This window comes from Podarcis tiliguerta (assembly GCF_965153285.1).
Source record: "Podarcis tiliguerta genome assembly, chromosome: 1".
Taxonomy (NCBI): Eukaryota; Metazoa; Chordata; class Lepidosauria; order Squamata; family Lacertidae; genus Podarcis; species Podarcis tiliguerta.
In genome coordinates, this window is record NC_139534.1 from 117,759,496 (window position 1) to 117,784,297 (window position 24,802).

Here is a 24,802-nt window from a genome sequence, read left to right on the forward strand (position 1 = left end):
GAACTGGAGTCCAGCAACATTTGGTGATTACCAGTTTGGCTACCCCTGATTTGTGGTATCTCAGGTTACAGACTCCACTAACCGAGAAATAGTACCTCGGGTTAAGAACTTTGCTTCAGGATGAGAGCAGAAATCGTGCGGCGGCAGCAGGAGGCCCTATTAGCTAAAGTGGTACCTCAGGTTAAGAACAGTTTCAGGTTAAGAACGGACCTCCAGAATGAATTAAGTTCTTAACCTGAGGTACCACTGTAATGAGTGTGTTCAAGGTTCCTGTATTTATTTATTTATTTAGTGATAAGTTTCACCTCACCAAATATGTGAAAGGTATTGTTAACATCTGCCCAAACCCCACCTTCCTTCTCACAGCATCTTTTCCTCCAGGGTTCCTTTTTAAACATTTTCACTGAAACTATGAGATACTTCCATGTTGCTTTGAGACCCTAAAAAAAGAAATCCCGACAACCACTAGATGGCAAACCAGCATTACTGTGCTTAATGTCAGCCAAGCAATTCTGGAAGCCTGTTGCTGCAAAAACTAACCAAGTTTCCTGCATAATATTAAAGGCTCAGGTCACAGGCATACCATGCATTTAGAGTACACAGCTTCCCCCAAAGAATCCTGGGAATTGTAGTTTGTTAAGAGTACGAGGAATTGTAGTTTTGTGAGGGATAAAATATAGTCTTTGGGATACTTTGGGAGAAGCCATGTGTTTTAAAGGTATGGTGTAGTTGTGACCTAACATTAGACTACCAAAAAAGTTTCATGTTTAAAGTTTTTCACACATTTCACATTTTGAAAGGCTATGTTGTTCTTCTGAGTAGGAAGTTCTTTGCGCAAAAGTCTCTGGATCCAGCCCAGTATATTGAGTGCTTTTTCAGCTTATATATCAGTATTTTTCTCCATTTCATATAATTTCAACTACTTATTAAACCTCCTTTCAGCTTCCGTTCTTTTAAATCCACCACTTCTTTCAGATCTATTTTTTGAATCTTTATTTTTTTCAGCTCCACTTCCTCATTCTCACCCTTTCCTCAACTCAAATTCCACTGCATATTTCTTTTCAACATTTGCACATCAGTTCTTTCAAATCAACTTGCGCAATCTCTGTTTTCACTGCATTTCCGTGGCTGCCGTTTTCTTGCAAACCTAACTTTGAATCTCCAGTTCCTTTTTGTACCATTTACACAATCGCCAAAACCAAATTACACCATCTCTTGCTCTCTGCACTCCTCTTGAAGCATTGAACCCTTTTCAAACCTTTTGAATACAATTTGAATACAATTTGTTGAATACAATTTGTTAAAAACCTTGCGAAGTTCTTAGTTATGCTTCCACAGATTCTACATCTTTCGAACCCGCTTAAATCTGCTAAGCCCAAAAATCAATGTACACAGCCTCATTTAGACTTTTATTATACTAAGAATCATTTATTATACTAAGTTCATGATACGATTCAATGCAACCCACGCTGCTTCTGAACTGAATGAGTTCACGGTTCAAATATTTGGGGTTCACCCACACTTCTTATCGCCCTTCTGTTTCCCTCCATCCCTCAGAGAAAACAACCTTTAAAACTCCATTACAGCAAACAGCAATTTGAATCACAAAATCATAGAGTTGTTAGGGACCATGAGGGTCATCTAGTCCAACCCCCTGCAGTGTAGGAATATTTTGTCCAACATGGGGCTCAAACCCACAACCCTGAGATTCAGAGTCTTGTGTTCTACTGCCTGAGCTATCCCAGCTCAGCTCAGATCCCCCCCCCCAGATTGCCATTTGTTCCAATCTATCACTAAAGAGTGGGGTTTTCCCCCTTGCAAAGGAGTGGGAGCAAGGAGGAAATTTCTTGGACCTTTGTCTAGAAAGCATGGATGAAACAGGAAACCACTCTGTTCCATGCTTTCTGAGCATGGAATGAATGAATCTTTATTTGCATCAGCCACCGGCCATAGCAGTAAAACAACAATACAATATACAAATAATAAAGATAAAAAGTCAATTATATAAAATATATCTTAGGGTTTTAAATCAGCAGTCAAATAGTGGATCTTATTCTCATTGCCCTGGCTGAAAACCTTGCAACCTTTGCTGTCATCTTGAAAGGACACTGTGGCAGTAGTTGGGCAACCCGGAATGGACAATAAAAGAGGGGCAATAACCTCATTACTCAAGTATTTTTAGTGTAAGCCAGGAGGGCATGCACCACCAATTCGGTACTGCCATTTCCCACAGGGACAGAAGTGTTTTTCATGTGGGACTTGTTGGAATCGTCCCTCAAGTACAGCCAAAGGCAGTATATTCAATCTTTCAAGGGTAAAAGCACATCTATATTTTAGAATTGCATGGAAGAAGCATGGCCGAGCCCTCAGCTGTCCATCTGGGAATAGGAAGTAGTGCCAAGAGATTGCAGGACAGTGGTATTTTCTTGGAAGCTAAGTAGAACAAGATATGCAAAACACATTGGCATATAATCACACTGGTCCACTGTATGCAGTTGTAGAAACAACTTCTCTCAGTGTTAGGGAGACTCACAGGCTGCAAGAAAAGTTTCCAGACTTTTTTTAGTGCATTGGTGGCTAGCCTGAGCTCCCCCAGATGTTGTTGTGAACTCCGACTGCTATCAGCCCTGGCTGGCATGGACAGTAGGCAGGGATGATGGGAGCCTGAAGTCCAACAAGAATCAGGAGAGCCAAAGGATGTCTACCCCTGATTTAATGGGAAAGGACTAGTCTGCCAGTGGCTTGGTCTCACTGCTTGCTCCCTTTTCTCAGATGGGAAACAGATGGGTATTGTAAAACCTGGTCACAGCATCCCATTAAACAAACCAGAATCACCAAATCACGTGGATGGGAGTTGGTTAACTGATTAAATTTTGCATAGGAGAAAAAAACGGAGGAAATGAAACGCTTGTGCCATCTGTGCAATGCTCCATCTGTGCAAGCATTTCAGCTTGGCACATGGAGTCCTCCCTATTCTTGGGGTTCGCCCCAAACACCTGCAGAACCAAATTGGGGGCACCCATTTCTTAAGTGCAAGTCCTTGTGAAGGGCTTCTCCTGATAGAGCTTGTTAGGGGAATCCATGTTGAGAATTCCATTCCTCCCGAGATGCAGGTATGTGTGTGGGATTGTTACATGTCACATGTCTGTTTACATTCCAGCACTGATTTTGGGAGTCTTGTGAGAGGAAATTGAGATACGCTGTTTCCGTTCTGTATTGCTTTTGCTTTTGGAGTTCTCTCTCAAAGGAAGAAGGGACGCGGGTGGCGATGTGGGTTAAACCACAGAGCCTAGGACTTGCTGATCAGAAGGTCAGCGGTTCGAATCCCTGTGACGGGGTGAGCTCCCGTTGCTCAGTCCCTGCTCCTGCCAACCTAGCAGTTCGAAAGCAAATCAAAGTGCAAGTAGATAAATAGGTACCGCTCCAGTGGGAAGGTAAACGGCGTTTCCGTGCGCTGCTCTGGTTCGCCAGAAGCGGCTTAGTCATGCTGGCCACATGACCCGGAAGCTGTATGCTGGCTCCCTGTGCTGCAACCCCAGAGTCGGTCACAACTGGACCTAATGGTCAGGGGTCCCTTTACCTTTACCTCTGAGGAAGAGACAGAGAGGCCATGTTTTCTTTGTTCTGTTACGATTGATTTAATTTGCAATACATTAGGCTTAGAATCATAGAGTTGGAAGAGACCACAAGGGCCATCGAGTCCAACCCCCTACCAAGGCTTAGATGTTACTCCTCAAGGTTGAGGAGTTTTGAACTCTGCTCATTGTGTGCTCATGTCTCTGGATATGGGCCACATCAGCATGACAGGAGACTGGAGTGTAGAATCGCAGGCAACACTGCCTTGCGGGGTGGCACCAGGCCTCAGAGTTATCACCCAACAATCCCACCCCTAGTCCTACAGGAAAAGAAGTATGCATTCTTTGTTTTTGTATGATAACACACTAGTGCCAACCTCTCAGAAGCATTCCTCGTTTTCACACAGGAGCGAATACCTCTGAAGTTGCCACCTTCTGCTTTTCACACAGTTGCTAAGCTTTGAACAGTTTACAGCAGAAGGTGATCTGCGGCCAAAGGAAAGCCACTGAGGCATCTGATCAAGGCCTGTATTTTAAAATGAGCTTAAAAATATATTTGCAAATGTTTGTATGTTTCATGCCAGGCAGTAAAGCAGCTGAGTGCTCGGGCAGTTGTTTATCTTCCTGCACAAGGGCCCCATTGATTTATAGCACCAGCAGGAGGCAAGTTTCTCAAAGTTATAAAAGGGAATTACAGGCTGTGGGAGCAAAGGGTTATACTGACCATACAAATTACAGAATACAATCAAGCTGCAAAAACACTAATTAAGAGTTGGTAAATAGTTTAACAGAAAATAATACCATGTGCCTCCCATCAGATTCTAGTCATATTTTCCCAAGGTTTAAGGTATCCTGAGAAGGTTAAAGGGCAAAGAGCTAATGGGAAAAGCAGCTGGCTGGGAAAGGGGGGGTGTAAAATGAAGAGGTTTTTCTCTTTACTGAGTTTCTTTTACTCTGCAAAGGCCTTTTCTTCTAAAAAGCTATGTTATGTATGAGACTTGTTGACTTTAATGATGCAAAGGATTTAGAAAGTAAGAAATGTTAGATTCTTATGTTAGATTCTTATTTCATAGATGGTGTGTGAGAATATGAACCCAAGATCTCTGTTTAAGATAGAATTTAAAACCATGAGCCATCTGTTTTAGCCATTTGCCCCTGTTGCCAAAAGGGCAAAAAGGGCAAAAGGTGATCTGGTAATTAAGGTGCCTTGTCAGGCAAATGTAAGATATATGGCTACTTGTCTGCCATTTATGAATAGAAGAAAATATAGCGCTTTGTCTCCCATAAAAGGTAATAGGAAATGGGTGTATCTTTTATGATTGGTTCTAGCAGACAGCCAATAGGAATTTCAACCAGGCTGATTGGACAGAGGCAGCCAAAGGAGGAGTAAGGGGGCTGGGCTGAGGAAATATAAGTGCTGGCCATCAGGGCTGGAGTGTGCAGAGCTTTGGTAACCATATACCACTGTGCCTATCATTTATTTGTCTGACAAATAAATTATTATTTTAATTTCTCTATTGCTGCATTGAATATTTCATTCCAGCTAAGCGTTAACCACAAGCAGGGTGCTACACCACCACTACCCATCAACTTAAAAAGTGCTCTCGGCTAATTTTATATGAATACAAAAAAGTGCAAAAATGACTAGGAAGCTGGCTGCAGCTTGTAAAGTGCTCTGCAATAGTTATTGTGGTGTCTTACACTGTTTTGTTAGAGTTTTAGAGATGAGGGGGTCCAAGCAGATCATTGGCATCTACAAAGCTTTGTGCTCTTGGCAAGCACCAGATCAACTGATTGGCGGCACTCGCAAAGCCCCACACATTTGATTTCAAACCATGTGAACCCATGATACTGCTTTACATAAAAGCATCTTGTGAATGACTGGAGGGCAGCCGGACCCACAGGGGTTGGGGGGATGTGTGTTCTTGTGTCTGCTATCCCAGCCTGTTTAGCCCCCTAAAAACTCCGATACCCCATAAATAAAAACAATATACTCCCATAGAGACTACCTTACACTGCGTTTAAAACCAAAATCGCATTTGGATAGAAACTGTTTCTCAGGCGGATAGTCCTAGTCTTTATGACCCTGTACCTTCTTCCAGAAGGCAGAAGCTGAAAGAGATCATTTCCGGGGTGTGCACTATCCTGCACTATCTCTGCAGCTTTCTTATGACACCTGGAAGTGTAGATTTGATCCAAGGTGGGAAGAGTGCGCCCAATTATTCTCTCCATGTATAAAGTGCACTTTTAAACACATTCTAGTAAGTATCTCCTTCCCCGCCCATCTGACGGCGTGGCTTCAGCCGACACACCACACCATCCAATGGCGCCAGTGTTCCTGTGTCCATAATCTTAAAGCTCTGAGGCGGGACCAGTTGGAATTCAAACCGCTGCAGGAACTTGGCCATCACCACTTTAGCCTCCATCTGTTATAAGCAAAGAAAACCAAAACAGAATAGTGAGCTTGGTGTGTTTAATTTTATTGCATCTTCATCCTGTCCTTCCAAGTGACTCTGTGTGACCTTCATGGGGTCCCTTCACAAGCCCTTCTCCCCAGGTGGTCGATAAAGGAATTAGCTTACCAGCTAATACTGACTGCCACCACCTACTGAGAGCAGCAAGACTCTCCCCCCTTGCTCAAATTAGTGCTCAAATATAGCTATATATTCTCTGGACACACGGGGTAAGAGAACACTTGCCTTGGAATCCTCCTGGACCACAATACAGAGAGTTAAACCTGAAATCAGCATGCAACCGGCAGCCCCAATCCAGTACAGTGGTACCTTGGTTTTCAAACGCCTTAGTACTCAAACGCCTTGGTTCCCAAATGCCGAAAACCCAGAAGTAAGTGTTCTGATTTTCAAATGTTTTTTGGAAGCCGGGTATTGTTTCCGGGGCGCCTGCACCAATCAGAAGCTGCACCTTGGTTTTTGAACATTTTGGAAGTCAAATGGACTTCCAGAGTGGATTAAGTTTTTGAGGCTTTTGATTTGTTTTTGTGACTGTGTGGAACCCAGTTCACCTACTGACTGATTGATTGTATGACTGTGGAAATGGATAAAAAGCCCCCCACCCTCCAATCCAAACAATAACTATTTCTATCATCTACAATGCTGTCTTATTTATTTTATAGTACAGTACGTTGATTATTGCTTTCATTTTATGGATCAGTGGTCTCGTTAGTTAAATTCATGTTAAATTGCTGTTTTAGGGGTTGTCTGGAACAGATTAATCCATTTTGCATTACTTTCTATGGTAAAACGAACCTTGGTTTTGGAATGCTTTGGTTTTGGAATGGACTTCCAGAACGGATTAGGTTTGAGAACCAAGGTACTCTCTGCACTTCTGACAGGTGGGTGGGTACTTGTTGACCACCTGATGTCATGTGATGCCTAACAATTCAACAATTCAGGAAGGAAGGACCAGGAACACGCTCTAAGTACACTCTTAATTCTTTCTTTACAGTGCCAGCTGGATTCCTTGATACCTTATATCTCTTTCCTCATCTCTGAGATTTTCAGGACAGTCTCTGTTAGTGGTTTCCCATGGGCTCAGATGCACAGCTTATATCCAGTGTGCAGTCAGTGTTGTGGGCCCAATTCTGTGGCCCTGCATCCTAAGCTGATATAAAGCAATATAAGCAATATAAAGCAAACCTAATAACACGTCTGATTTGTCTCAGTTATCATTCCCCCAAAATTGCCAACTTTAGGTGTATAATCACCACAAGGTCATCCTTATAACAAAACCTACCAATACCCAATTATGCACTAACACAATTTGCCACAAAGTAAGATGTCACTGTATTATTATTATTATTATTATTATTATTATTGCTTCCCACAACTGTAGCATGTTTAAGTAATAATGTATTTTGCAACCCAAATTAAATGGGAGCCTTCCTAGAGCATATTTCAAGAGCTCCTTCAATTTACACAATTTTGTACACAGTTTCTGGTGGCCTTGTTTTAAGAAATCCTTAGATCCTTACATTACAGTATATTGCTATTTCCTCACTGGTTACACCCTGATTGCACAAATCCCAAACCACAGTGACTACGAAGTTCCTAGACTGAGTACATCGCTCCCAGAGCACATGCCAGATTGGGGAGACACCTCGCTCTTAAAAACTACATGTGCAAGTCAGCCACCAGCCACTTGTTCAGACTTGAAAATGGTGAAAAGACAATTGTAAATCTGTGTAACCAAAATTCCTTGGTTGAAAGTGCACTCAGAGGTGACAGATATCACTGGTCAGGTGTCACCTTCAATTACCTTAACTGAGTACCTTTGAAGGCCCAAACCAAGGGGTTTTTGTTTGTTTTTTGGATTAGAAAAAAGTTATAGTTTTGATTGTTGCAGCACATTTTAGTCCAAGGGCCTAATTCCTTTTTGGTTAACTTTTAAGGGGGTGCTAGCCTTGTAAGGGGGCAGGGCCAGAGGAAAGAGGTGGGTTGAGCAACAGTGAGGACTCTCACAGTATGCTACGTCCCAGCCATGTTTCCGGATGCACCTTTGAGACCCATTTTCATCCTCCATTTGGGCAAGCAAGATGCATGACCACAGTTCAGTGACCAATTCCATCCAATCCAAAGCATTTGAGGGTGGTGAGTAGCAAGGCCAGAGAGTGGTTTCACCTGGGTAGTCTTCAAGGGTTAGATAGAAGGGCTCGATGGGCTGCATTCAGCTCTTGGGCCTGAGGTCCCCCATCCGCATGTTAAAACCATAATTTAGGATGACCAGAACAAGTCTAAGTAAGCCTTGAACTCACATGCTCCCTTCTCTTCTCCATCAGTTTGGAAGCTTCCCATTCTGATTTCCAATAACCACCGTTTAGCATTCTGTCTGGAACTCTAAACTATCGTTGATCTTAACTATGGGTTGTTGAAAGAAGCCAGCTGTCAGGGGTGCGTGCAGGAGCCAGGCCCTGTGACCAGAACTGTGGCCTTCCTAAGTTTGTTCTGAAGAGGCACAGGTGAGGCCGATTGGTAACTCACAGCAGCTGGTGGCAAGAGCTGGGAAGGGATATAAGGTCAGCATTTCCCTTCAGAGCTCTTTGCCACAGCAACACGTTCCCTGCCTTGCTGTGTTTGGTTCCTTGACTCCTTGCTCCTTGGACCCCTGCCTTCGTGACTCCTTGCTCTTCGAACCCCTGCCTTCATGACTCCTTGCTTCCTCACCCTCGGACCCTTGGCTTCTTGACTCCTGCTCCCACCCCGCCATCTTGCCCCCAGTCCTGACGTCCCCAGCTGGGACTTCGATTGCCCATGAACCGGACCATGACACCAGCTTCCGAAACCATGGCTTTGGCCATGCTGGTTCATATTGATGGGAGTTGAAGTCCAACGACACCGGGGGGGGGGGGTTAAGGTTCTTCATCTTTGCTTTATAAAATGGTGCTTCTTCCACTAAAAATTTTGAGGCATCCTTGAGATTGCCATTGGGTATCCTACCTTGCTACTCCACTAGTACCTTAACTCAGCTTCCACTCCTGCCTGCAGCAGTAAGTAAAAAGGTAAAAGGACCCCTGACCATTAGGTCCAGTTGTGACTGACTCTGGGGTTGCGGCGCTCATCTCGCTTTATTGGCCGAGGGAGCCGGCGTACAGCTTCCGGGTCATCTGGCCAGCATGACTAAGCCACTTCTGGCGAACCAGAGCAGCACACGGAAACGCCATTTACCTTCCCGCCGGAGTGGTACCTATTTATCTACTTGCACTTTGACGTGCTTTCGAACTGCTAGGTTGGCAGGAGCAGGGACTGAGCAACGGAAGCTCACTCCGTCACGGGGATTCAAACCGCCGACCTTCTGATCGGCAAGTCCTAGGCTCTGTGGTTTAACCCACAGCACCACCTGCCTCCCGCAGCAGCAAGTAGGATTCCATAAAAGCAGAAGAGGAGGGGATGCAATTCAAACAAAGGGACCTATCTTCTGCATCACTTGACCAGCGGACTGCTTTACTTACCAGTGCAAATATCTGCCCAATACAGGAACGAGGTCCCAGGGAAAATGGGAAATAGCAAAAGGACGGCCTAAAGCATCACAAAAACAAGACAGACAAGAATAAGATGGTTTTGAAAACACCAGACAGGCTTCCTTCTAAGCAACAGCATATATTACAGCTGCTAATGAACATAGGAACACAGTAAGGCGCTTTATACAGAGTCAGATATTGGTTCATCTAGCTCAATATTGTCTACACTGGCTGGCAGCAGATCTTCAGGGGTTCAGACAGGGAATATTTCCCAGCCCAACCTGGAAATGCTGAGGACTGAACCTGGGACCTTGCTTTATGAATGAACCTTCCCATTTAGGTGTTGTATTGAATAGCAGGTTGACAATAGTCATAGTCACTTCCTGATATCTGCTTACGCCCAAAAAAGCTCTGTCGATTAATTTCTACGGATCAAGCTGCTATTAAAAAGCACAGAAAGAAGCCAAGTCTGTTTTTATCCCTGGTCACGTAGCAACCCTAAATAAGTTAAATAATTTTGTGAATGTTGCCATTTACTGGAAACTCTTAAGTTTTTATCACAAGTAAGGGAAAAGATCTAAAAAGTCCAACACGCGGCAGAAAATTTTATAGTCTGCTGCTACAGACGCAGGAGAATTTGATGCTTGCTTATTCGTTCCACGTGCCAAATGGAAATCAATCCAGGAAATACAATCAATATTCACTGTTGCTGTTGTTTTCATTCTGCAAGTGATATGCAATCAATTATGATTGGTTCTCTGTGTGTATTGCATTTCCTTTGCACCGAAATGAACGGGATGGAATAATGTAATTAACAACGTGAAATCCCACCGCAGCAGACAGCGAGGTGAATAATGTAAGTTTTTTAATCAGATGACAAACTGCAGCAGAATGGAGACAGCACTGCACACAACGAAGATGGGTTGCAATAGAAAAGGATGCCTTCCTACACCCCTACCCGGCAGACACTTCCAATACCTGTCCTAATGTTGTGTTTGGCATTCAAAAATTTCTGATATTTTCTTCAAGCCCTCTGAAAATCTTAAGAATTAGTAGTATGTCTCAATGACAGTCACCACATATTTTTGAGGTCCAGTGCTGAGGGCCTTCTGGCGGTTCCCTCACTGCGAGAAGCCAAGTTACAGGGAACCAGGCAGAGGGCCTTCTCGGTGGTAGCACCTGCCCTGTGGAATGTCCTCCCACCAGATGTCAAAAAGAACAATTACCAGACTTTTAGAAGACATCTGAAGGCAGCCCTGTTTAGGGAAGCTTTTAATGTTTAATAGACTATTGTATTTTAATATTCTGTTGGAAGCCACCCAGAGTGGCTGGGGAAACCCAGCCAGATGGGCAGGGTATAAATAAATTGATGATGATGATTTGTTAGAACAAATAACAAAGGGACTCACCTTGGCTGGTCTTTGCCAAATCGCTCAGGATCAAAGACCAGCGCATCCTTGAAAAACCTTTCCATACGTCCCATGACATAGCTGCTGAACTGCCAAGGGAACAGAACAGTTTACATTTGTATATATGACTCTTCAAAAACATTGGTTGTTCAAAGTTAGAGGCAAATGCATACAGTATTTTAATCAAGTCCTGGTTCCTTTCCCCGATTAGTCCTGCACAGAACATACATCGCCTTATTCCTAAAGGGCTCAAGGCAACTTAACTGTGAGCAAAGAAATATTAAAGGCATTTAATAATAACTATAAGTGATCACACTGAACACCCCCACTAGGTACACATTTCCTAGCATACAATTATCACTTAGCGTTTTCTCCCTCCCCCCTTTATTATTTCATTGCTTCATTATAGCTCAACATCGTTTTGTTAAACTATTGTGTTATTTTAGACATTAAAAGCTGCTTTGAGTGGAAAATTTGCCTGGTAAAGTGGGGTACAAAACCAATCGTTCTGTGATTAAAGGAAGAAGAAAAATTCTGCAACAATCCAGAAACCTAATACTGCAACCTGTATCAATTATGAAATGAACATTGTAATCCTATATGCCATATGTAATCTCCTCTACTTGACAGGGTAGGCAGGTATAGGATTGCGAGGTAAGTTAATTTGCATGTCATCCTGCATTTCACATAATTTACAGCTTGCACAATTTAATTCTGCTTCTGCTAGTCATTCTAAGGAGCAGATTTGCGTAACTTTTTTTTTTTAACTTAGCCATGCATGGTAGACAGGTTTTTGGGTGTAAAAATGGCATCTGTGTGGGGAGCAGTGGAAACAGCTCCAAGAGGTCTCCCAAAAAAAGCTCAATAATTTTGGTGATTTCCTTTTAAAAAAAAAGCTAAACAACTTTGTGGGCCTCAGGAATTTTACTTTTAGAAATATGGCAATCCTAATGCATGGCCCTACTCAGCAATTATTACTATTCATCGCAGAGAGATGCAAGGAACCAAGAAATTATTCAGCACAGTCTTTGAGATATTACTATGTCTCTTGCCTAGGTTTGCCACAGTAAGGATAATAAACAACAACTTATTTATACTCCGCCCATCTGGTTGGGTTTCCCCAGCCACTCTGGGCTGCTTCCAACAAAATATTAAAAATACAACAAAACACCAGACATTAAAAACTTCCCTAAACAGGGCTGGCTTCAGATGTCTTCTAAAAGTCAGATAGTTGTTTATTTCCTTGGCATCTAATGGGAGGGCATTCCAAAGGGTGGGTGCCACTACTGAGAAGGCCTTCTCCCCATTCACCATCCCCACCACAAGCCATGAGAAGATTCTGCTGCTTTCTCATCCTCATAGAGAATCACAGCACATATATTGCCCTGGACATAAAAGTCTGTTGCATCAGGGGAAGTTTGGTGTTGAATTCCAATGTGTTAGATAACAGCACATGGCTTTCAAACAAGACTCACCATTAAAGTGGTTTCTGCTGGAATTTTGATTCCTTCAACGACACATTCCTTTTTGGTCCAGCGGACAGTTCCTGGAGCTGGTGGATATAACCGCAGGCATTCTTTGAGAACCTAAGAGGGTAAAGGTAAAAAGAGCCATTTCTTTTCACCAACTAGCATGGTTTGTTAAATGGAAGGGTTGGGCTTTCATCTGGAATTCTTCCCACAGAAAGTCAGTTCAGTTTATTGGGGCTATTTGCACTAATAACTTGTTCTCAGCCTTAATTCCCCTGTAAGTTTCCTACTTTGTATTTTTCTTGTGGAAGAGGGGTGGGGGGAGAAATCTACAGCGCAAGGCTACACATGCCTACTCAGAATTACGTCTCAATGAGCTGCTTTGGCAGCATTGGCAAACCATGGTTTAGTGTTACAAGAATTATCTCCCTTGGTTTGACTGCTCCCTCTTTTCTTCAAACACATCCATGAGCAGTTAAAGTTTCAAAATATTAAACAGAAGAGTTGTACCTCAGAAGTCAAACAAAATCTGTTCTGGAAGGCTATTTGACTTCCGAAATGTTTGGCAACCAAAGGGTGGCTTCTGATTGGCTGTAGGAAGCTCCTACAGCCAATCAGAAGCCCCATCAGACATTCGGCTTCCAAAAGAACGTTCGAAAACCAGAACACTCACTCCTGGGTTTTGATCGTTCAGGAGCCAAAACGTTCGAGAACTGGGCTTTTTGAAAACCAAGGTACGACTGTATTTAGTGTTCTGATGACACACTGAATTGTGGTTCATCTAAACCAGGAACGGAAGTTTCTGATGTTCTTGTTACCATACCAGAAGAGAGGGAAGGGGAAAGTGCAAGAACCCAGCGGGAAGCTAGGCTTGCTCTCTGAATGCTATGCTGTGGCCAAATGCAGCCCCTGTGTTCAGTGGGGCTGACTCCCAGATAAGCACTCATCAGATGCAGACCAAGATTGTTCATTTTGCAGACCCAGAAAAAGTGAGCCTTGTCTACCGCTTCATTGTTATATGAGTATCCTACTAGCAGCAATAGTTTGCTATCTAGTCCCCAGGAGAGACTGCCAGTTCTCCTAGCTCTTTAAAAACTGAAAATTAGAAGACAGGGCAAACACAGCAAAAACTGGCATGCTGTGCAAGGGAAAGGATTGCAGCCCCCCCCCCCCAATCAAAACAATGCTCTCTGAGTGCTCGGGGAATGCAATGGTAACAGAATATAGAACAGAACAGTTTATAGAATGTACAGTGGAATCTTGGTTCTTGAACAGCTTAGTTGACGAACAAATCGGCTCCCGAAGACCAAAAACCTGGAAGTAAGTGTTCCGGTTTTCAAATGTTTTTCGGAAGCTGAACGTCCGACACGGCCTCCGCTTGTGTGCAGGAAGCTCCTGCAGCCAATCAGAAGCCACGTTTCAAGAGTCAAAAGCACTTCCAGAACGGATTACATTTGAGAAGCAAGGTACCACTGCATAAAGGAAGCACAACCTAATAAGAAGATCTGTGCACAAGAAATGAGTAACAGAGACATATTTATTTCATCATGCCCGAATGAAAGGACCACATAGCAATGTGATGTAAGAAAGAGATAGTTAATGCAGCGCCCTCCCACCATCCCTAACCACTGGCTGGTGACCTGGAGGAAGAACTGTGAGGGGAGAGACTCCGTCAGGCAAGGCCTCCTCCCACCTGCCTTGCTCCACCCTCTAGTCTCTGCTTCTCAATTTGTATTGTATTATTTTATGTACTGTGGCTTGCCGTTGTTTTATTGATTATAGTTTAGAAATTATTTATTGTAACTGTTGAGTGGATTTCTGTTTAACTTTTATATGTTATTATTATTTAATACTATCTAATGATTGTTGAATGTTACTTTTTTGATGTAGGTTGCCTATTTTAAAGTATTATCACATTTTTGTATTGCATTAGATTGTTATAAGATGTTCCTTTTTTTTTTTGTTTGTTTCTTCAGCTTGTAAACTGCCTTGAGCATTGTAAGATAGAAAGACGGTATAGAAATTAAAAAATGATGATGATGAAATGATGACCTGTAATCCATAACATCTGGAGAGTACCATCTTGGCTGCTCCAGCACTAAGGGACTTTCTACTTGCAGTAGTTGAACTTCCCTACTGCTACAGGGATGGACCAGGAAGAATTAGAGTTATTGCATATCCAGTGTTTGAACAGTTAAAAAGGTATCACAGTATCACACTTACTCTTCTGGAGGCTGATGCAGCAGATGCGGCAGCTAAAAAAGCCAATGCAATTCTGGGCTGCATCAATAGAAGTATAGCATCTAGATCAAGGGAAGTAATAGTGCCACTGTATTCTGCTCTGGTCAGACCTCACCTGGAGTACTGTGTCCAGTTCTGGGCACCAGAACGTGTCCAGAGGAGGGCAACCAAAATGGTCAAAGGCCTGGAAACGATGCCTTATGAGGAATGGCTAAGGGAGCTGGGCATGTTTAGCCTGGAGAAATGGAGGTTAAGGTTAAGGGGTGATATGATAGCCATGTTCAAATATATAAAAGGATGTCACATAGAGGAGGGAGAAAGGTTGTTTTCTGCTGCTCCAGAGAAGCGGACACAGAGCAATGGATCCAAACTACAAGAAAGAAGATTCCACCTAAACATTAGGAAGAACTTCCTGACAGTAAGAGTTGTTTGACAGTGGAATTTGCTGCCAAGGAGTGTGGTGGAGTCTCCTTCTTTGGAGGTCTTTAAGCAGAGGTTTGACAACCATATGCCATATGTCAGGAGTGCTCTGATGGTGTTTCCTGCTTGGCAGGGGGTTGGAATCGATGGCCCTTGTGGTCTCTTCCAACTCTATGATTCTATGAGATAAGATTTCTCTCACAATGAGAATTCCTTACGAGAAACTGATAATTATTTTTTTCTCACAGTGTTAATATTACAGCTAAAGAGCTTTGAGATATTCTTTGCTCTAAAACAAGGCCTCAAGTTTCATCTTAAAACCAATGTCTTACTTTTAATGGCTGTGCAACTAGGATCTTTTCAGAGCATTCTCCAAGTGTACCTGTGATAAGTATTTAAGCTCTGCGAGATTTTCATAGGCAACATCTCTCTTCACCCCAACGACCTCGTCCACTTCAGCCTGAAGTCTTAAGAAGGAAATGCAGGAGAAACGTTACTCAAATGTCTGTGGATTGTTTATTATGCTAAAAGGCAGACATCTACCTTTGAAAGTACAGTGGTGCCCCGCAAGACGAATGCCTCGCAAGACGGAAAACCCGCTAGACGAAAGGGTTTTCCGTTTTGGAGGTGCTTTGCAGGACGAATTTCTCTATGGGCTTGCTTCGCAAGACGAAAATGTCTTGCGATTCCTGGGGGGTTTTTTTCGTTCCCCGCCCCCTTTTTCTAAGGCACTAAGCTGCTAATAGCCTTTTAGCAGCTAATCCGCTAATCCCTTAAGCCTTTAATAGCCGCTAATAGCCGCTAATAGCCGCTAAACCGCTAATAGCGCTAATCCGCTAATGGGCTTGATTCGCAAGACGAAAAAACCGCTAGACGAAGAGACTCACGGAACGGATTCTTTTTGTCTTGCGCGGCACCACTGTATCTGTATTTACCATATTTTTCGCTCTATAAGACGCACCAGACCATAAGATGCACCTAGTTTTTGGAGGAGGAAAACAAGAAGAAAAAAAATTCTGAATCCCAGAAGCCAGAACAGCAAGAAGGATCGCTGTTCTGGCTTCTGGGATAGCCGCGCGAAGCCTCTTCAGGGCAGCGGGATGAAGGCTTCCCCTGCCCTGAAGAGGCTACGCCAGAAGCTAGAACAGCAAGAGGTTATGTTCTGCTGTTCTGGCTTCAGGGATAGCTGCACAGCCTGCATTCGCTCCATAACAAACACACACACATACACACACACATTTCCCCTTACTTTTTAGGAGGGAAAAAGTGTGTCTTATAGAGCGAAAAATACGGTACCTTCCTAGGACTAAGCAGCACCATAATTCACTCACACAGTCAAAATGCATATTGGTTTGGTTCGTCCAAAGATAAGAAATAATTGCTCCCAAATCATAGCCAGTTTAGGTGCCCTGGGTGGTTATAATCCAGGACACAGCTCAACACATTTAGAGAGAAGGGAGATGCAACCCGTATAATGGTTGGAGTGTTGGACTAAAACCTGGCAGACCAGGGTTCAAATCCAGCCTAGCCTATCTCACAGGGCTGTTGTGAAGATAAAATGTGGAGGAAGAGAACTCTGTGCGCCACCTTGAGCTCCTTTTCTTTTCTCCAGTTTCTGGATAGAGTGGTACCTCAGGTTAAGTACGTAATTCGTTCTGGAGGTTCGTTCTTAACCTGAAACTGTTCTTAACCTGAAGCACCACTTTAGCTAATGGGGCCTCCTGCTGCCGCTGTGCCGCCAGAGCATGATTTCTGTTCTTACCCTGAAGCAAAGTTCTTAACCCAAGATATTATTTCTGGATTAGTGGAGTCTGTAACCTGAAGCGTATGTAACTTGAGGTACCACATTAGACATACACAGAGTGCATAAAATAACTCAACGGACCGTCAACGGGTAGGAGGGACCTGCTAAAAAATAAAAACACAAATAAACGAAGAATAAAAGGGAATGGCGAACTTCACCCACTTCTTCAATATGTCAGGTTGCCGTCCCAGTTCCAATATGGTAAAAGACAACAAGTTGGCAGTGGTCTCGTGACCTGCAGGACAGAGAATCTAATTACTTTACTATTACGATCTATTAAATTTCTATACCATCTTTCATCCGAAGATCACAGTTGGTTTACAACACAAAAATACATACCGTAATAACAAATAAAAACAATATCACCACCACCACCACTCAGTTTAAAAGGAAACAGATTGTTTAATTAGCCAAAGGCCTGGTTGAAGAGGGACATTTCTGCCTGGTGCCTGGACATATATAATGAAGGAGCCAGTCGAACCTTCCTGGGAAGAGCATTCCACAAGCGGGGAGCCACCACAGAAAAGGCCTTGTTCTCACGTTGCCACCCTCCAGATCTCTCACGGAGGAGGCCCAGGAAAAAGGGCCTCAAAGGAGGATCGCAGGGTCTGGGTCAGTTCATAATTAAAGGATGGAAGGGAAAACGGAATATAGATCTACCAACCTGCAATGAAGAAAGTGACGAAATTGTCCAGGAGAATTTCAGCATCGCAGTCCCCTTCCTCAGCTGTCAAGACAGAAAATCAAGAGTGAGGCTGACCTCCCTGCCCAAAAGGAAGCCTCCATGACAGATGGCCATCCAACCTCTGCTTAAAAACCCCCAAGGAGAGAGTCCACAACATCCCAAGGGAGACTGTTCCACTGTCAAACAGCTCTTACTGTCAGAAAGCTCTTATTGTCCTACTTGCTCTCCTCTGCACAAGTTCCAGCTTGTCAACATCCTTCTTAAATTGTGGCACCCAGAACTGGACACAGTATTCCAGGTGTGGTCTGTCTAAGGCAGAATAGAGTGGTACTATTACTTCCCTTGATCTGGACTCTAGACTTCTGTTGATGCAGCTTAGAAAAGCATTAGCTTTTTTTTGCTTCTGCTGCATCACACTGTTGACTCATGTTCAGCTCGTGGTCCATCAAGATCCCTAGATCCTTTTCACATGTACTGCTAGTGAGCCAAGTGTTCCCCATCCTATATTTGGTCATTTCCAATTCTATGATTCCTTCAAAAGGAGTCTCCTACCCATGCATCATACTCAGTGTTGTGAGACTGTGGAACGAGAACTTAAAATTTACAGCATGTACCATCTTAAAAGAAAATACAATGAAAATGATGTGGCGATGGTACTTGCCAGCCGTGAAATTGGCAAACATGTTTAGGATGAGTAGTAAATTATGCTGGAAGTGTAAAGATAAGGATGGTGACTTTTACCACATCTGGTGGTCATGTGAGAAAACAAAATCATTTTGGGAAATGATTTACAATGAAGTGAAAAAGATGTTTAAATATACCTTTCCCAAAAAGCCAGAAGCCTTTTTGCTGGGCTTGATGGGAGAGGAAATTGAAAAAGTGGATCGAAGGTTATTTATGTATGCAATGACTGCTGCTAGAATTTTGTTTGCCCAAAAATTGAAAGTACAAGAATTACCACTCGTGGAGGAGTGGCAAACGAAGATGCTGGAATACGTGGAACTAGCAAAACTGACCTGCAGGATCCAAAATTCCAAAGAGACTGGAGTAAATTTATGGATTATGTAAATAACACAGCATAGAAGGGGAAATTGGAGATTACTGTGGTTTATAACGCTGGAACTTACACCTCTAGGAGACAGGGCATTGAGAGACACACCAATTAACCAGCCAGTCTTTTAAGATAAAAGATAAATAATAAGTGTAGGAACCTGAAGATACTAGCAGGACTGAAATAAATCTTACGGCGTGGACTGGGAAAATAAGAAGAGACTGCGGGAAGTAGATTGAAAAAGGAAAACCGGTTGGAGGGGGCAAGGGAAGTCATGGCTCGGCAGAGCGGCGGATAAGGAAATGAGTGGACGATGGATGAAATTTTTGTACAGTGGTGCCCCGCAAGACGAATGCCTCACAAGACGGAAAACCCGCTAGACGAAAGGGTTTTCCGTTTTGGAGGTGCTTTGCAAAACGAATTTCCAATGGGCTTGCTTCGCAAGACGAAAATGTCTTGCGAGTTCCTGCGGGGTTTTTTTCCTCCCCCCCCCCTTTTTCCCAAGCAGCTAAGCCGCTTAACAGCTGATCCGCTAAGCCGCTTATCAGCTGATCCGCTAAGCCCGCTAAGCCGCTAATAGCGCTAATCCGCTAAGCCGCTAATGGGCTTGCTTCGCAAGACAAAAAAACCCGCAAGACGAAGAGACTCGCGGAACGGATTCTTTTCGTCTTGCGAGGCACCACTGTATTTGATTGTGTAAACCAGAAAATTAATAAAAAGCATATTAAAAAAGGAGTCTCCTACCTGCACTCTTCAGTATCTGAGTCAGAATATCCAATGGGATCTCCTCCCCATTCTGGATGGCTTTGCGTCTCTGTTCGATACACTGGCTGCCAAAACGGCGCAGCAGCAGCAAGCTCTCCTGAACCTCTTTCACTTCTTTCCTGTACTTTGGCAGATACTAGACAGATAGCAGATACTATCATGAGGAGGAGAGCAGAGCAAAACCAAGAACATATTACTGGACGGCATAGCTGTCAACAAAAGCCACCTGCTAAGACAGAAGATAGCTGTGGCCCATTGGCGGTTTGTGATCCCTTAGACAAGCATCCTTTGTGAAGGCAATAGCAACCAGCAGGTGTTGAATGGTCCATTCCCACATATCAGAGATCGCTGATTGATCAGCAATAAAACAGCTATGCAAAATCTATGCGGGTCCTGCAGTTGTACAAGGCAGTCTGGAAACAAGTAGGAAGAACAGGGCAAGCCCAAGCAAAAAAATTTAAAGTTATATCTAGCAGTGCAGGAATGCTGGGGTGCAAAAGAACTAAGTTATAACATCACTTGCCAGTTGCCCAAACGGATTTGTCCGAGACTCTTGGAGTAAGCTTGGCAAGCAATAATGTATGCTTCAGAGAGGGTCAGAGTTCCACGAGAAATGCCTGCACTGACCTTAAATGATGGATTGCGTGACTGACCCAGTCCTTTCATGATCGTGGACATCGCATGCGGAAAAGGCGTGCTCTCATCATGCAGGGTGTTCAGTTCAAGGCCAAAGGCTACCTGATAATGTGAAGAAAGGGGATCTAAAACATCTTTGCATTCTGCCATCCTCCTTTGCAGTTCAAGCTTGATCTCTATTTCTCAAGCCTTTTAAACACCAAAGAGGAGGAAATGTTTTGGTACATTATACCTGTGGGGTTAAGGGACGCGGGTGGCGCTGTGGGTAAAACCTCAGCGCCTAGGACTTGCCAATTGCATGGTTGGCGGTTCGAATCCCCGCAGCGGGGTGCGCTCCCGTTGCTCGGTCCCAGCGCCTGCCAACCTAGCAGTTCGAAAGCACTCTTGGGTGCAAGTAGATAAATAGGGACCGCTTACTAGCGGGAAGGTAAACGGCGTTTCCGTGTGCTGCTCTGGCTCGCCGGAGCAGCTTCGTCACGCTGGCCACGTGACCCGGAAGTGTCTGCGGACAGCGCTGGCTCTAGAGTGAGATGAGCGCACAACCCTAGAGTCTGTCAAGACTGGCCCGTACGGTACCTTTACCTTTACCTGTGGGGTTCAGCTTGTTTTTGAGTTACAGAAATGTTAAAAAGCCCTTGGCTTCTTGGTCAGAAACACAACAGGCTGTGTATGCGTGTGTACATTTTGTTATATATTTACTTAACATATATATATATATAGCCTGCCTTTCACCTGAAGGTCCTGGCACAGAAATATACAAAATAAAACCAAAACTAAACACTATTAAAGCCAGCCAACATGAATTCCATACAATTAAAACAGCAACAGCAATTAAAAAAATAGTTACAACACATTGTTATTAGTCTGATGTCAGCTTTGCATGTCTTATGCAGCTGGGTGAAAGTTGAACTGGGGAATCGCAGCATTCCTCTAGATACTTGGCAAAAATTATTTATTTGTGCTGTGGCTCTATTCAACAGACATTCAATGTAATATTTTCTTTCCCGATGTGTTAGCCCCAAAGGGTGAGGGCTTCCCAACACCCTTTTCTCCCATATGAAACTTGTCCTTTGTGCTGCCCTTTGACTCAATTTGACTCAGAATGAGAGGCACCCCCTGCTCCTTAATGGAAACAGGAAATTCATCCGGCGAGTACCTTTGCAATGATGTCCAGCGTCACGCGTTTCAGCAGGCTCATCACATCCACCACAGTTTCTCCATCGGCTTTTTCATCCAGCACCCTCATAAGCTCTTCTGTTTGCTCGTTAAAGGGCCCCATCAAGCCCATCAGGTAACTGTGAAATTAATAAAAACTGGAAGCTGTCCAAGGTGTGGAAACGAACATAAGAGCGAAAACTGGATCATGCCCATGGCCCATGCAGTACAGCATTCCATTCTCACAGTGGCCAAGCAAGCAAGACCCAAGCACACGGTTACTTTCACCTCCTGTGGCTTCCAGCAACACACACAGAATTTTTTCTGCCTTCAACATGGAGGTGAAACACAGCACAGCTACTTGGACTATAGCTTAGCATGAACGTGCTGGTTCTCCAGAGAGGAGATTGTGGCTACTTTGCTCCTCTCCACATCTGTCCTCCTGCTGCTGTGAGCTAAGCTGTGGTTTGTCTTAGTTTATTGCCCAAACCCACACTCATGATTTGTCTTGCGCCAAACTGCAACCAAGGTTTGTCCTTGGTTTTACACTGCCTATGGTTTGTCTGGAGGGAGACAAACCATGAATCCTGGTTCAGACAACCTGCTAACCCAAATCATGGATTAGCTCACAGCAGCAACAAGAGAAGTAAAACAGTCACGATTGCCTCTCCAGAAGCCTGCACATTCATCCATCGTTGCTGTTTGGGTTAGTGCTATCTGCAAATTGAGCCATAAGCACATTTAGAGATAGGTGGTTAGGTTATTAACATGAACCGAAATGTGCAGCATCACTTAAGAAAATACATTCTGTTTTAATATCTACTTGCGACTGAAGGCCGGGTCCATAATTTTCCGCTGCTTGTGCCAGTGGTCATAATCACGATCAGTCACCAAGCCGTTCCCTAAAAATCTGAAAAAAGGTGGAGAATTTTTATTACTATTTCAGGACCAGTTCTGATATCCTGTTCTGACCCACTGTCCTGCTCCAGGAGATTTATGGACACAGAAGCTGACAGCTGGCCAAAGGCAGTGACAGAATCGCAGTCTGATGGCAAACAGACATCTAATAACAGGAGTGGCAAAAGTCAAACAGAGGAGCAGCACTAGATGCTGTGTCCAAAGGTCAGCTGAAGGAGGGATCCAGTTAACAGCTAGTAAACCAAAACACACACCTCAGCAAGCTGGCAAAAAGACATTGTTCCAGCACTCTGTGTCTGGAACTGAAGACATTTAAGCAGAACCTTCACAGCCCCATGCAGGGCTTCTGTGTTGCCTGAGAATTGTGCCTATCTGTGAGGAGAAGCTTATTCATGGGTACCCCTGAAGAGTCCTTGCTCCCCTGGTGAAAGACTGACCCTGTTGTTATTATTATTGATTAAATTTGTATACTACCCTTCATCTGTAGATCTCAGGGTGGTTCACAACATAAAAATAAAAAGAAGGGTACGTTCTATCATATGTGGTGGACCTGTAAAAGAGTAAAAGAGAATTGGGAAGTAATTCATAATGAATTGAAAAAAATGTTTAGAAGTACTTTCCCAAAAAAACCCAAAGTCCTTTTCGTTGGGGATAATCCAGATAGAATTTCCCAGGTGTCAAAAAAGGTTATTTATGTGTGCCACTACTGCAGCCCATGTTTTGTTACCCCCCAAATGGAAAATGAGCCAGGTCTTAACTAGAGAAGAATGGCAACTTAAACTGATGGAATATGCACAGCTTGCGGACCTAAGAGAAGAAGAAGAACATACGTTTAAAGAAGATTGGAAAATGTTTACTGAATATATGGGGGGAAATTGTGTACACTTGAAAACGTTGGCAGCATTAAGATAAATTCAACAGTGTGAATAGGTTTTATTTATTTATGTAGTTTATGGAATAATGGAATACTGAATGGTATAGTTTATGTAAAATATGCAGGGATTTAAGTTATGCAAAATGAACCATCGAAAGAGAAGAACGGAAGTCACTGATATTTTAAGATTGTTTAAACGAATATTCTAAAATGTAAAACAGAAAATTTAATTAAAATTATAGGAGGGAGAAAACCCAAAATGCATAATAAAAGCAAGCACAAAAACATAACAATACCTCCCCCCCCCGCCCAGCAACACATTTAAAAGGGTATTGGGTGTTAATCAGCCCAAGACTGAGTTGAAGAACTGTCCTCTCCAGACACTAAAGGTGTATAATCTCTGATTGACAGAGCTTCCAGATCTCTCTCCAGTGTCGGTTCCAGAAAGTGGCAATAGGATACTCTTGCGTCAATACCTTAGACTGTTGAGTCTTGTCTCCTACGCTGCTCCAATATCTGTATGAAACCGCTTAGAAATGCCATCCAGCACTTGGGGGTCTGTTGTCACCAATTCATAGGTTCGACACCTCGATCGCACCACATTTCCTGCACTTTTTATTTATTTGTTTATAAAAAAGTATGTGTATACTGCGCACTCATAGAAAATATCAAGGTGGTGTACAAAATAATCGTTTAAAATGACAGGCTCATCTTGAAGGGAAAAAAATGAGAGCTAAATTGACCTGTCCACATAAAATAGGTCTCCCAAGAAATGTCTGAGAGTTAGCTGTGAGGATGACTGCCAAATCTATGCTGTGAGGGTGGTCCACAGCCTGGGACTAAAAGGTAAAGGTAAAGGGACCCCTGACCATTAGGTCCAGTTGTGATCGACTCTGGGGTTGCAGCGCTCATCTCGCTTTATTGGCCGAGGAAGCCAGCGTACAGCGTACAGTCATGTGGCCAGCATGACTAAGCCGCTTCTGACGAACCAGAGCAGCGCACGGAAACGTCGTTTACCTTCCCGCCGGAGTGGTACCTATTTATCTACTTGCACTTTGACGTGCTTTTGAACTGCTAGGTTGGAAGGAGCAGGGACCAAGCAACGGGAGCTCACCCAGTTGCGGGGATTCGAACCGCTGAACTTCTGATCAGCACGTCCTAGGTTCTGTGGTTTAAGCCACAGCGCCACCCACATCCTTTAGCCTGGGACTAGCAAAGCAAAATACTGAACTTCCAGCTGAAGCCAGTCAGCACTCTGTTAAGATGGGGGGACAATGAACAGTCCTCCTCAGGATATTCTCAGTGACTGGGCTGGGATATAAGGGCTTAGGTGGTCCTTAAGGAATCCTGAACCTAAGTTATTCAGCGCTATCCATTTCTGCATATAACAGAGCCTGAGGAAATTCACCTGCCTGGTGGCATTAACAATCACAACCTTTTTCTGAATCAATGGAATTTTCTCATCCCACACATCTTAGCTATGTACATCTTACCTACCGTACACCGCATAAATTAAAAAGACGTCCATATGAAACTGGATCCTTTGGGTATTGTGGTAACATCAGGAACTCCTAAAATTAAATCATTTGGTCAGTCCTTATTCACATATACCATATTTTTACATGTATAACATGTGTATAAGATGCCCCTATTTTGGGGGACTCAAAATTAAGAAAATGCACTATGCACTATCCGTGTATAAGACGACTCCTTATTTTAAACTTCAAAAAATTAGGGGAAAATATAGCCTTATAAACAGAAAAATATGGTAATTCATGTGGTCACAATGAATACCCTCCGCTAAAATTGTGAAGAGGGAATAAGAT

At 43.5% G+C, this 24,802-nt stretch overlaps 1 protein-coding gene across 2 annotated transcripts in view; it reads right to left on the minus strand.

Moving 5' to 3' along the window:
* Positions 1-5,638: 5,638 nt before the first annotated feature.
* The window catches only part of LOC310676138 (cholesterol 24-hydroxylase-like), a 28,804-nt gene continuing 9,640 nt past the window's right edge, over positions 5,639-24,802 (minus strand). Inside the window, exons 4-15 of one of the 2 annotated variants that reach the window (XM_083437530.1) lie at positions 24,474-24,547; positions 22,008-22,094; positions 21,186-21,324; positions 20,021-20,131; positions 19,373-19,529; positions 17,557-17,619; positions 17,055-17,127; positions 15,471-15,555; positions 12,434-12,544; positions 10,959-11,047; positions 9,541-9,607; positions 5,639-6,001 (exon numbers count right to left, since the gene is read on the minus strand). In XM_083437530.1, the coding sequence (XP_083293656.1) occupies positions 5,834-6,001; positions 9,541-9,607; positions 10,959-11,047; positions 12,434-12,544; positions 15,471-15,555; positions 17,055-17,127; positions 17,557-17,619; positions 19,373-19,529; positions 20,021-20,131; positions 21,186-21,324; positions 22,008-22,094; positions 24,474-24,547 (1,224 nt within the window). In that variant the 3' untranslated portion in view covers positions 5,639-5,833. The remainder of the gene's footprint in view (positions 6,002-9,540; positions 9,608-10,958; positions 11,048-12,433; positions 12,545-15,470; positions 15,556-17,054; positions 17,128-17,556; positions 17,620-19,372; positions 19,530-20,020; positions 20,132-21,185; positions 21,325-22,007; positions 22,095-24,473; positions 24,548-24,802) is intronic. The other variant, XM_083437531.1, reaches the window with a different exon arrangement.